This window comes from Paroedura picta, chromosome 2, assembly GCF_049243985.1.
Source record: "Paroedura picta isolate Pp20150507F chromosome 2, Ppicta_v3.0, whole genome shotgun sequence".
Lineage (NCBI taxonomy): Eukaryota > Metazoa > Chordata > Lepidosauria > Squamata > Gekkonidae > Paroedura > Paroedura picta.
In genome coordinates, this window is record NC_135370.1 from 79517468 (window position 1) to 79530915 (window position 13448).

General features: G+C 40.8%; 1 protein-coding gene across 5 annotated transcripts in view; it reads right to left on the bottom strand.

The window, feature by feature from the left end:
* Positions 1-260: 260 nt before the first annotated feature.
* CPSF7 (cleavage and polyadenylation specific factor 7) overlaps positions 261-13448 on the bottom strand; it is a 28127-nt gene continuing 14939 nt past the window's right edge. For 4 of the 5 annotated variants that reach the window (XM_077321156.1, XM_077321155.1, XM_077321157.1 and 1 more), the window contains exons 3-10: positions 12711-12929; positions 11179-11282; positions 10367-10512; positions 5528-5936; positions 4994-5112; positions 4727-4904; positions 4362-4551; positions 261-2513 (exon numbers count right to left, since the gene is read on the bottom strand). In XM_077321156.1, coding sequence (XP_077177271.1) covers positions 4383-4551; positions 4727-4904; positions 4994-5112; positions 5528-5936; positions 10367-10512; positions 11179-11282; positions 12711-12929 — 1344 coding nt within the window. In that variant the 3' untranslated portion in view covers positions 261-2513; positions 4362-4382. Of the gene's footprint in view, positions 2514-4361; positions 4552-4726; positions 4905-4993; positions 5113-5527; positions 5937-10366; positions 10513-11178; positions 11283-12710; positions 12947-13448 lie in introns of all 5 variants that reach the window. The other variant, XM_077321159.1, reaches the window with a different exon arrangement.

Consider the following 13448-nt stretch of genomic DNA (forward strand, 5'->3'; position numbering starts at 1 on the left):
ATTCAATACACTACACAAATTCTGCAATCCAGTAGTTTTCCCCCAAGTATTGGGTCTAGTTAATATAAAAGTATAGGCTGATGAAGTCACAGCAAAGACAAACCTCATGCCAAAATCCTCTTCCAAACACAAATCAACAACAAACCTACAGAGTTAACTTGGCTTTAAAAACAAACCCCAAAGCCACTGTTCTTCCATGTCAGATTTCAGACAAATATAATCTGAAATGACACTTGTAAAATACAATGATGAGATAGAGGTTTTAAGCTTTTTAAAAGGCATTTTAATTTGTGTACACAAAGAAGTTGTGAACTAGCATTACATAAAAGCCATGGTGGTACAAGGGCTATCAGCCAGCCAAAACTTAGCATCTGTGTTATAGAAACATTTTCCTTATCTATCCCTTCTTTGACTTTCTGGTCTACATACCCTCCCCCATCTTATTTAGTGGAGAGATTCCATAAAACAGCAACACCCCTCCCCCATTTATTTAAAATATTACAAAAGGGAAAAAAGAAACCATACGATGCAGTATAAAAGATTGACAATATCATCAAGTTTATTACACAATTTCCAACCTATCAGAAAAAGACAAACAAATCAAATCACAAAGAACAGGGTGGGTGAGTTGAGGGGGACCAATGCTATTTTTCTGTCGTTGGTTTCTTTCTTTTCTCCTTTTTTACTTCCATTATTTCAAAACAAACTAAAAATGTCCTATTATGTAAAAAACAACTCTTCCAATCAAATGTTTTATGTCTGATACTTTACAATTTAAGCAGTTACCCCATTTTAGTTTACATAACTTTGTTCTCCTTTTTAAAAAAACAAAACCCAACATTTAGAGCTGAGCACCTCTGACCAACAGTACAAAAGGAGGTGCAGCATCACAGGGTGACATCCTTTGCCAGACATCATTCATCGTCTTTAGGCCTCACAACTCTTTTGGTTCCTCCTACAAGAGGGAGCTTCACCATGCAGCTAGTCAGTCACATTAAGTGTTCATGAATGCAACAGACTCTTGGCCTTCTTAGAGAGATCCAGGTATTCCAAGACAAAGGTTGTTATCTTGATTTTAAGAAATTGGAGCACTCAAACTGTGTTGGAGCACCAAAACCTGTATTTCAAAGGGTTACATCTCAAAGGTAACAGATTAATCTAGAGTTCTACAACCACTCCTGTCCCATAACATTCCTAAGCAGATTTTGATGCCACTGGCCCAAAGGGGTTGCCAGTTTAAAGCCTGGGAACCTCCAGAAACCTTACTTTTGTTTACACAACACTGATATCCACGGTGTGAACAAGCAGAAGCTTTCCTTTGCCTCCAAGCATTTTCCCTAGAATAGTATGCCTCAGATTAGTGAAGCTGGTGCCATCCAAAGCAAACTCATGAGTGAGCTCTGTTCAAATTAGGTTTGGGGCAAGGGAATTTCAGGGCCTTAAATCAACACATACGACACAGTGAATTTTAAAATGCTCAGGATGTACTGCATTCTGTAACTCCAAGCTAGCCTCAGTCTGCCTTGCCCCCATGCCATTGCACCGCTCAGTTTTCTGCCTACAACACTTCCTCTACAACAAGGAAGGTAGCACTCTAGGAGGGCTGCCTCGGAAGCAAAAGGTTTATGCAAGAAGCTACAACTGAAGCAGGTATTTGCATGAAACAAAGCAAGGAAGCTGTAAGCAATATGTATCACCTGTGGAAAGAGTACCTAGAGTAGCCAGAGCCAGAACAATCTCTTAAGGGACACTCCCTATTGGAGCAGGATGACCCACACAGGCCTCTCTAGAAACAGACTGGCAGAACAGAGATGGTAGCTTTCTGGAACTTAAGCTGGACTGGAAGTAATGTAGAGAGAAGAGAAACAAAAGAAGGGTTACTGGAAGCAATAGCCAGCCTGCCCTCCCATTTAAAACAAAACAAAAAACAAAAAACTGTTTCCTAAGCTGTGTACAATGGTGCTAGAGAAGCAAGACTGAAGCTGCTTTGGAAAATGGATGAGACTTCAGGAGACTGGATGCTTGAGAAGACAATGCAGTGTGGACTGTGGGCACAAGCTCCAGTGAGACTACAGTCAGACATCTTGTGCTGTGCTGAAGCAACAGTTCTTCCTACAGGAGACAAGCTGGATGGATTCCTCCCCAGGTGCTCCTAGAAAGCCATGGAAAGGAAAGAGGCGGGTAAACCTCTGTGGAAAGCACCATTCTCTTTGGGTCCAAGAATCCATGGACTGAAGTGGCCCCTAGTCACAGTGGCTCAGACAACCCCTCCCAAACTCCAAGTCATTCATCAGTGTTTCTCCATGAAGCAGCAGCACACGACTCACACTGGTAGAGCTCAGGTCCCAATGCCACAGTGTGCCAGATGGAGTTCTGCAGGCAAAGTCTCTTTCCAAGGGGTCCAGAAGGGTCAATGGGAAGTGGGAAGGAGAGGGTGGAGAAGCATCCATCCTTCAGTTTTGATTAAGGGCAGGAAATATGAGTCCATAAAACACTGAATTCCTCCCATGCTCCTGAAAAAGACAGAATAAAGTGACGTTATTCAGAGTTTTCAGTGCAAAAGATTATTAAGTATTTTGCACATTAATTCTTGACAAACAGCCAATGAGGAAGTTGCTATGTTCCTGCAGATGATGGAACTATCTCCAGATGCCTGCCCTAAATTGAGCCCAGACTCAACCCCCTGCCCATCAAGCCACAGCAGTTCTCAAGTCAAATTCTCTCAACTGCAGGTCTGAAGCAGGAAAAGGGGTGAAGCTGCAGCACAGCTACATTTCCTTCATTTCTGAAGTTTCCATTCTCCTTGAGAGCAACTCAACTGACAACGAAATAAAAAGAATAGTGCTTTTCCAGTTATAAAAGATCTTTGCTCAAGATGCTGGATGCTGTCTTGAAAGGGCATATAAGCTTCATTAATTTTGTAAGCTTACTCCAGAATGCTACTTACAGGTATAGTCGGAGAAATCAAAAGGCTTTACAAAACAACTACATCTGTGGTTTATATCCTGAACTAGAAAATAGCATAACTGGAATCATAAGACAACAGACAGGCCTTCCAAGTGAGAGTTGGGATTTAGAAAATCACAGCTAATGCACTGTAGTTAATGATTTCACGTGAATTTTATGCTGACAAAGCTGCTGACTTATAAACATGCATTTCACCAAGGAAGGATTAAATCAGCTTTTGCATAAAGGGTTTTAAAAAAAAAGATTTGATTGTGCTGACAAGATTTTGATCTGATGTTGTCGGCAAATAAACAGAGGTCCAAAAGCAGTATAAGGGCAAGATTACACAGAAATCTGTTTTGTTCTGAAAACATGCAATACATTCACACGGCAGCTTCTAGCTCCAGATATGTCACAGGGTAAATTACAGGCAGGCTAGAAAAGCACCATGGGTGATGACAGTGGGACAGTGAACTGAGCGCAATGTGAGCAGCTATTAAAAGGCTGAGTTAAGTTAAACATACAAAGCTAACCTAAAGGTGGAAGCATTGCCAAATGCTATACATAAGGTCTTATATGGAGTGGGGTGGAATATGATCCATACATACATACATACATATTTATAACCTTATTTTGTCATTACAAATTGATACAACAGAATCCAGTGACACTTTAAAGATCTAGAGATTAATACAAAAAAAATTTCCACAGAAGTTTTCATGAGTCATAGCTCAAAGGTTTATGCCACAAAAAATATTTATTATTTATTAGATTTATTGGCTGCCCCTCCCTAGAATAGGCTCAGGGTGGATAACCGATAAAATGCACCTACAAAATAAGTATAAAAGCGTTCAACAATAGTTTTAAAAATTCTGAGCATAAAAGCGCTCTGGAGTGCTCCAGACCTGACCACTCGGGTCACAGTAATTCCGGCACCAATATATTTAGATTTCAGGATGAATAGAGAGGTGGAGATGGGGGAGGGGGTTCTCTGATGTCATATTGTGCTTATGTTGGCCTCAACTGTACGTCTGGATGGAAGAGTGCCATCTTGCAGACCCATTGGAGCTTTGTCAATTCCAATAAGGCCCAAATCTGGGCCGGCAACTTATTCCACCAGGCTGGTGCCCGGCCCAAAAAGACCAATTACACAGCTTTGGGGTCGGGGAGTACCAGTAAGTTGGAATTTGCTGAGTGCAATGCACTTTGGGAGACCTAATCTCTAAAGTGCTACTGGACTCTTTTGTTTGGGAAGGGGATACATTTAAGACTTATTAAATACTTTGAATGCCACTAAGTTGTGCAAACTGAACAGATGTGCATGTTTTTATTTTGTTTATGGTGATTCTGCAAAACACGGTCAAGTTGGACAGGAGCAGAGAGGAAGACTGGCCTCCCAGTGACTCAACACACACCCTGGAAAGATGTCTCATATCTCAGTGATGCCGGTCTCTTTCTCTGTCCCTGTCTCTGTGTCTCTCATGCTCCCGGCTTCTTTCCTGAAAATAGTCCTCATGTCGATCTTCATTATGGATTGCATCTCGGTGCCTCCTGCTGCTTTCACGGGATCGACTGGGAGACCTATCCCGAGACCGGTGTCTTTTTCTGGAAAATAAATCAGACATCTAGATTTTGGAAAAAATATGATTAAAGTCCTCCTTTGAACAAGCATCTATGTCTACCTGGCTGCACATAAGCTAGGAAGGGAACTAGAATATTCACTGATGCTGGAAAATCATCAGGTAGATTACTTCAACAATCCTATCTAGCAAAGCTTTACCTGGAGGAACTGCTGCTGCTGCTGCTGCTGCCCATACTGTAGGACTTGGCTTCAATGCCATGGAGACAATCTTTAAGTGAAGAAACAAGGACTCTGCAGCGCTCATCATTCGCAACACGGGACTGTTTGATCACAACTATGGCTGTAAGCAGAGTCTCAATGGCGTCACTAAAATCCCCTGTGACATAAGGAAGCAAAAGCAGAGTGATCAGGCTAAAGCCAAGTCGTAAGAACAGAAGAAGGTGGCAGCTGGTTGCTGCAGTTTACCTGCACTGGCACCAGACACAGCTTTGGAAATGGCACTGCTGGAAATTGCTCGGTTCCGGTTCATGATTTCTTCAAATTCAGCTTCACTGACAGGAGGTGGTAATGCACCTAATTCTCGGCTGCAGGATATACATACATGTTCATTACTCAACAGTAGAGAACAAAAACCTTTAGGCAGTACTATAACAAAGTTTCCTGTTTACTTGCTAGCAATTAAAGGGTCTAGGGAAAAAACCACTACTGAGCTAACCAAGTTCTCCTGCTGCCCAAGTAGGTATCATACAATTGACTTAAAGGTCATGACTCAAGCAGACAGGCCACCAGTGGTGTGCGGACATTTGTAGCACGAACAACAAGTGGTCATTCTTTCAATGCCCAGCCAGTGAAATGCAAGTCTTGGTACACAATCAAGTAGACAAAGCCCCTTTTGTGAATTAGGTCTGATGCTTCAGTAAGCAAAATATATGGATAGGATTCACATTGCCCTCTGTCAAGTAGTTCTTCTCAAATCCCCAAGGATAAATTTTTGCTCACCTGCTGTGGTTATATGGGGCTGAGGCCTTACTGTAGGCATCTGGCGGAGGGCCCACCGCCGCATTTGGTGGGGGGAAGAAGGCTGGGTTGAGGTGCAGAGCAGGTGGCACTGCCCCTGGAGGTGGCACAGTTAGGTGGGGGGGAAGTCGAGGAGGAGGGGGCATTAGGTGTTGGTAGTGGATGCCTGGTGGGGGAGGTGGGACCCCAAAACTTGAGGAAAGTGGTGGAGGTGGCGGTATTGGTGGAGGCGGTAGCCCCATGAGAGGGAGAGCAGAAGGAGGGCGGTTGAAGAAAGGCAAAACAGAAGGAGGCTTCTCAATGCGTGGTGGTGGCACTGCGTTCTCTGTTGGAGTGGCTCGGCCATCTACCGAGTCTGAGGAATCCCTTGAGTGAGCCCTCGGAGGCACGCCTGTCAGACATCACAGAAGAGGAAAAGCATGGAACACTGAAGAGGTTGTGGAGGCATGGGAGAGCCAGCCAGTTTCCTGACACAACATCCCCCAGTTTCCAAATTCACATGTCATCTCAACTTTTGCCCTTAGATGGGAACTCTAATCTTTCACAGTGTGCAAAAAGGATGCATGTTGCTGGTACATGGTCTTGAACTTGACTTGGTTAAACATCAAGAGAGATCCAGTTACCTTCCTGACATCACTGGGAATTATTAATGCTGCAAGCTACATGACAAAAGTAGCTGCAATGTGAACTCCTCAGTAGCATGCAATATCACAGTGAAATAATTTTCAGCATCAATACAGAAGTGAAATGATGCGAATCTCATTTATGTACTGAGTATTTTTAAGGCTTTAAACGTTTAGTTTACATAGAATCATTTGCAGTTATTTTAAACTAAACTATCCAAGTAACACACAAATGTAAATATTCTCAGAAATCTGACAATAATCCTATGAGTTAGGTCGACATGATCTGCATTTTGTAGGTAAAATCTCTCAGCCCCTAAGGTCACTTAGCATATTCTTAGTTGAGACAAGGTTTATTTACATAATAATAATAATAATAATAATAATAATAATAATAATAATAATAATAATAATAATAATAATAATAATAATAATAATAAATCTATTAGATTTATTTCCCACTGCTTTCAGAAACCATCATGCAGTGAGTTACAACCATAAAAAGCATAAAACCCCACATAAAAGATAGACGTATTAAAAGCAACCATAATAACTATGTGGCTACATACTAAACATAAATAAAAATGTATTATTACTTTTTATGTTAAAGAAACCTAACCAGAAAGATTTTATATTGTTAAACTATTACTCACAACACCAATTGTATAACATTAACTTTTAAAGTTAAAATACTTTAAAAATATTTTTTTCACATGCTGTTTAGATCCTGCTTCATTCTTGGTACTCAATAAGAGTCACAAGGTGTCAAGGATACACTCCAAAAAGATCAAAGCAGAAGAATCAAATCCTATCACAGACTAGTGTGTTGAATTCAGTTTAAGGAAAAGTAAAGAAATCACAAAAGGAGCCCAAAAGACAAACCAGAAACATGGCCTGACTCAAATATTTATAAATATTAGGGAAATAATGAACAACTCATTCCTAGATACAAGTAAAAATGAAGATTTTTCAGTAAGTGAAGCTAACATATATCCTTAAACATCTTCCTGTACATAGTTATATACAATAACTTTCAGCACGGCCTTTTTAGGAAGTGATGGAAGAGGTCTACATTGAAAGGCCAAAAGACATACATGAATCAAAATCTCATTTGAGCTTTGGTGTCAATTCATCAAGTTAGTTAAAACTTATGATACTGAAAGCTATGGAATAAGCTCAACTAATTTGTCCCATAACGAACTTAAATTAAATACAGTTTTATTTTAATTTATTTTATTTATTTTAAAATACACCTATGAATATTATAGGTTGTGTCTGAAAGATGGTAAGTTTGTAAACCATTTTCCAACTGATCCAGTTTGTTTAAATAATAATGAAAAATGTCTCAAATTCATAAGCTATTGAATAGAAATGATACCTTGCTGTAAAGGCAGCCTTTTATTTACTTAATACCCTGCCATTCTCACCAGTGGATGCCCTATGTAGCTTCTGTTGTTCTCTTCTCTGCCATTTTATCCTTACGGCAACCTTTTAGGAAGGCCAGGCTGAAAATATGTAACTGGCCCAACGTGTGCCATGGAAACCTCCACAGTGGGGAGATTTGACCCTGTGTCTCCTACATCCTAATCCAACACTCTAACCACTATACCACAATGGTTCTCAATTATGCAGACATTAATGATTGCTATTCTCGTTTTATTAGAAGGCTTCTAGGACATTGTGGCCCTAAATTAAATTACAAATAACATCATTCTGGCTATCCATTACAACCATTAGCTAAAGAATTATACAACTTCAAAGTATTTAGATCTTCCAAGAGCATCCTTAGCAGACTGAAAGTGAAGTCGCCGACTCTAAAATGAGCTTTATTTATTTATCTCCTTGCATTATATGAATATATTCATTTTTATATCTGAAAAACAAATAAGTTGATACAGATATACATAAACAAAACACCTCACATATACTCTTGCTTTCATCTCAGGTGTAAGTGGTTCCTACATAATTTCAAATTTTAGTTGCTTATCCAAACAGCAAACAAATTTGTTGCCCTTCCTAAACAGAATATGTCAACGGAATGAAGACCGTTGAACCTATTCAAACAACTGTCCCGAAATACTAGCACTTGGTCAGTAGAGTTTTAAATAATGCTACTACTACGGCGTCATGCTATTCAAATAACACTGTTAGAATAAAATTACAGCAGACAACGCATGGATGGTTAGGGATCAAATATGTACATTCTCTTTACCAATGCAAGATTGAAAATTCAGGTGGGGAGGAAGAGCAGATATAACTATCATAAGTACTTTGCAACAGAGAATTGCAGGGGTTTGAATTACAAGGGTACTTTATACTATCTACTGTTGCTCCATGGGCCAGCTGCTTGATACTGATGAAATCACTGTGGCTTGAAAACATTTCACTTCTTTTCTTCCCAATGAGGCATTATGGTCCCCACAGAAATAATAAAACCATGCTGACCAAAGTACTGTACTTAGAGTCAACTTTATTCAACACAAACCAAGATGGCAATCATATGGAGGGCATTACAGGAAGTATTTACAAATATATTTACAATATCTGAGTAAAAGCCATTTTTAAATCCAGGTTTTTTTAAAAGATGTGCATCATCTTAATTTGACTAGGTGGGAATTTTAAAATACAGTAAACTTAGTCTAAAATGAGATACAAAGCTTTATTAAGAGCTTTATTCTAAAGAGAGTATGTCAAACAATATTGAAAAGTCACAGATTCCTGAAGAGAATGCAAAGAGACAACAGAACTCAGGAGCATATTTTGCAGTCTTGCCCCTTACCTGGCATAATTCTGGACAAAAACTAAACTGCAAATATAGCTGGGACATGTATTCTTAAAAACATACATGATCACATAACCCAATGACACACAACAACATGGCAGCATCTGTTATATCACTATCACTTAAGGACTGGTGACAGCAAATCCAGGATAGTCTTAAAATGTAAATAGTTTACATTCATGTTGCAAAATAAATACGTTTCTGAATTATAATACTTAGCGGTTACTGCCACGTAACCACTTTAGCTTGTCCCTGTAATAAACAGGAGATAATAAACGGAGCTTAATATTGTTACATGTGCGTTTTTTATCATACTGGTTTTTGTTTTATTGTAAGCCATGTTGAGGGCGGGGAGAGGCAGAATAAAAAGATGGTCACTAAAAACAACAAATTTGTATTTCTCAGGCCCTTTGGGCGAGGAATCACAAAGTGGTAGAAGTCATTTACGAAGGCCTTGTCAAAAATGGTGACGTGCCATGGTTACTGTCAGACGTTGCCATTCACCAGCGCGACCTCCTAGTGAAGACAAGATAAGCCCTTTAAGCCGTTTTTCACAGGGAAAAGCTTTAATCAGGGCATACAGCAGCTCTGCTTCATCTCAGGATTCAGCAACACTGACTGATGATATCCCTACCATAGATAACATGAGTGTTATGTTAGTCCAGTTAAGAAGAACATTACTTCCAGTACCAATTTGCAGGTATTACTTTAGAGGAACCTGGAGGCAGTAAGAGCACACCAATGCTACAGTTATTTGAGGCCATAAAGCCAGAGATTTTAAAGCTAGCTGCAATTGTCATAGGAACATAGTGGAGCTGTGAGTTAGCAACAGAGCTTAAACCTGGTCACGACAATGGATGCAATACCTCTGTGACCTAATGACCACAGGATCTACAATTGTGTCAGGTAAGCAAAGTTTTGTTGTACATCTGAGAAAGATGGTGCCGCCAACAGCTTAATACTCCATTGGTCATTAACACAACTAACTAAACAGGAGCATATAATGCCATTATACAAGGGCCAAAGCAAGACCCCAAATGGAGTACTCCATCCAGTACTGGGCACCTTACCTCTTCAGAGACGTACAAATTTTTGAGAAGACCTACAGAGAAGCTATTAATAGATATGGAAGGTCTTAGCTATAAAATAGCAGTCTTAAGAGCTTAAGCCCAGTGATTTTGGAGAAGAAGCAAGAAACTTCATATTATATGAGAACCTAAAAGAGGATCATAAAAACTAGTCAGGCTCTACTCAGACACAGCAGCAATATAATAGGAAAAATAAGCAGACATCCCTGAGTGTTCACAAGTATAGAATTACAGCTTAAATTGTTTGTCTGGTAATGCTAGGATTCTCAGAAATTTTCCTCTCCCCCTCCCCCATTTTCCCACCTTCTCAAACCCTCAGATAACTTACGTTTTCGAGCCTGTGCTTCAAACTGTGCAAGGTTCTGACGGGTGGCCAACTTCACCTCCACCTTATCTCCATTGAGTATTTTTCCCGGTAGCAGCTCCAGAAGTTTGTGGACAGAGTTTTCAGAGGCAACCACAACTTCTGCATATCTGTAGAGACAGCCAAATGATAATCAACTGAAGAATGTAAAGAAATACCTAGTAATGAACACCACCTAAAATATCTCAGGAGAAAAATGGTGACACAGGCCTTCTCTCCAAGTTCCCTAAGTGGTCCCCAACCTTTTTATCACTGGGGACCACTCAACACTTGACAATTTTACTGAGGCCCAGTGGGGGGGGGGTAGTTTACTCCTCTACTCTCAACCACTGCCCTAACGCTCTCTGACTCTGGTCTCTATGGTAATGTTTAAACATCCCTCCAAAATAAGATACAGACACGGCACAACAATGAACATAAGGAACATTTTATTTTCATGGAAATTTTAACTCATGACAATGACAAATCAATGGGAACCCTGAGCTTGTTTCTCTGCAACGAGATAGTCCCATGTGCACCTGCCAGATCGTGGATGAAGTAAAGGGCCGGGGGGGGAGGGGTGTCCTTCGCAGCCCACCTCCAGTTAGTCGACGGACCACATGTGGTCCGCAGCCCACAGGTTGGGGATCGCTACCCTAAGCTACTGTGAATCTGGACAACATATAGCTACTTAGGCAACCTTAAACGTACAGTCATGTGTACTCCATATCAGCAAGCACACTGATTATTCTACTTTCAAAATAATCGCACAAAACTGGGCCCTTTCACGTACTCACCCTTTGGACTGGCCATTGGCTCTATTCTCAGCAAACTTAAGCTCCACCACATCATAAACACCCACTGAACGGATTATTCGAGTCAATTGCTGGTCAGTTGTCCACTGCATATGAACAAGTATAACAGTACAGTGTTATAATCGGAAGCCATTTGTACAGTTGTCCACCCCTGCACATTAATAATGCAAGTAAAAGAACACCAAACATCTCCTTTCTCAAATTCCATCTACATCAGTCTTTCTCAACATTTTTACCATTGAGAATGAAACCCCAGAAGTGGCACAATCATGCAGAATATAGTTCAAAAGCATAACTGTGTACAGCCCACCTGGGGCCCCTCCTCTACCCACTCCCTCCAGTCCCATCATTGGCCATTGGGGGTCAACATGACCATATATGGTTATATCGCCTGATTAATTTTTAACAATTTTTAAAAAATATATAAAAATTTTATTAACTCCCATCCTTTCAGGAAACCCTTCTAGGGCAGCCAAGAAACCCCAGGATTTCATGAGACCCTGGTTGAGAAAGCTTGATCTAGACCATAAGCATCCATGAGCTAGAGGTGGCAAAAAATAAAGCAGATCTTTAATCTAGACTAGAGCATGCCACTTCTAAACTGATCTACAACAATCCTTCTAAATTAGATAAAGGAACAGGGAAATGCCGTTGTTTCCCTCCACTCCAAGCATTCAAATCTCCTCAGGTTATTATGCAAAGCAACTACTTTGTTTTACTACCTGACTTCTTTCAGTACAGTCTCCGGACCCTGGGTTGGGTTCCTGTGCTCTCAGATGAGACTTTTCCCTGACTTTCTTTCCCCAGAATCCCTATGACCCTTAGGGAGAAAATGACTGAAGAATCCTCATGGATAAAAACCTGTCGAGCACAGAGGGCTACAATGGGGGGGATGTGAAAATCATCACTCTACCAGCAAGCTCCCATTGATGTAAATGCTTTAGTGATAGACGTGGGAGTGTGATTTCAAACAGCTACCACCCCTTGCTGCAGCCTCCCATTCTGTGAAATTTTTTGGTCATGACAGTCCCAATCTCTAGTAATGCCTCTCAGGGTCATGGAGGTTGCTTTGGAAAGGGAAAGATCTCAGTTCATATCTCATGCCAAGGGTCCAATTGCTGGCTCCAGCACATTTTTAATTATCAGCAAATAATTGTAAAAACACCTATATATTACATTCTGTGGAATCATCAATGTTTACATTTCTGCTTTTTTTGGTGCCAGCCTAGATCTCTTTCATCAACATAGTACCTGGCTTTCTCTACATAGATGCATGGCAACTTACATTAAGCGTAATATAAATAAAGTGTTTCTACTATAAAGCATTTTCAAACATCTATACATCTATTTTGGGGAACATTAGCAAAGTTACCTAAGCCATTATATGGATCACTGTTCTATTGGTAACTGTGGTTCTATGTAAAGATCAAGAGGCAGTTAGACAATCTCTATGCAACAACAGAATACATTTGTTGGGCCCTTTACTGCCTGTGTGGAACAAGGAAGACACTCACCCAGGAAAAGCTCCCCACATAAACAGCAGCTCTTTTATTACGCAGTCCACTGTAGGTATACAGGATAGCAGGCGATTTGCTATTCGGCTTGGGAGATTGCTCTTGGCGGCTTTCAGGTGGTGGCTCAGAACTGCTTGTACAACTTTCAGAAGGCTGGGAACTGGCAGCTAGTACATCGTCATACAGATCCATCTGGTCAGCATTACTAAACTCAGAGTCCTAGGAGACAGAAAATACTACTGAGCATTTTCAGGACCACTGCTCCAGTAGCTGGATTTTAGATGGTTTCCTCACAGATCCAACTGGAGTAGATGTACTCAGCCCCCCCCACACACACACACTTTCCACAATGCCTAAAAGCAAAATGAAACCAGCTCTTCAGAAAAAAGATTACAGTTTGGAGCCAACACTTGGTTTCTGCCAGCAGAAGGGCACATCCACTCCCAGGGTAAGGTAATTTCCAATCCCCCCTTTCCATTGCTCATGTTACATTATGCTGAGTACTGCTTTGAGTGGAGGGGTGTGTGTGTGGGGGGAGGGTCCTCCAACTCTCAGGGCAGCAATTCTGGGACAAGGATTCAACTCTAGAACTCAGCCCAGATCTCTCCCATGGCATAAGGGGACAATTACTGTTTCACTGGTGTTCCTGTGCTAGGGCTTTTGTTTCTCTAAGTCTGCTGGTGGGGAAGGGGTTCTGTGCTACCCTCCTGCCACTTGTCTCCCCTTGTATTGTTCTCA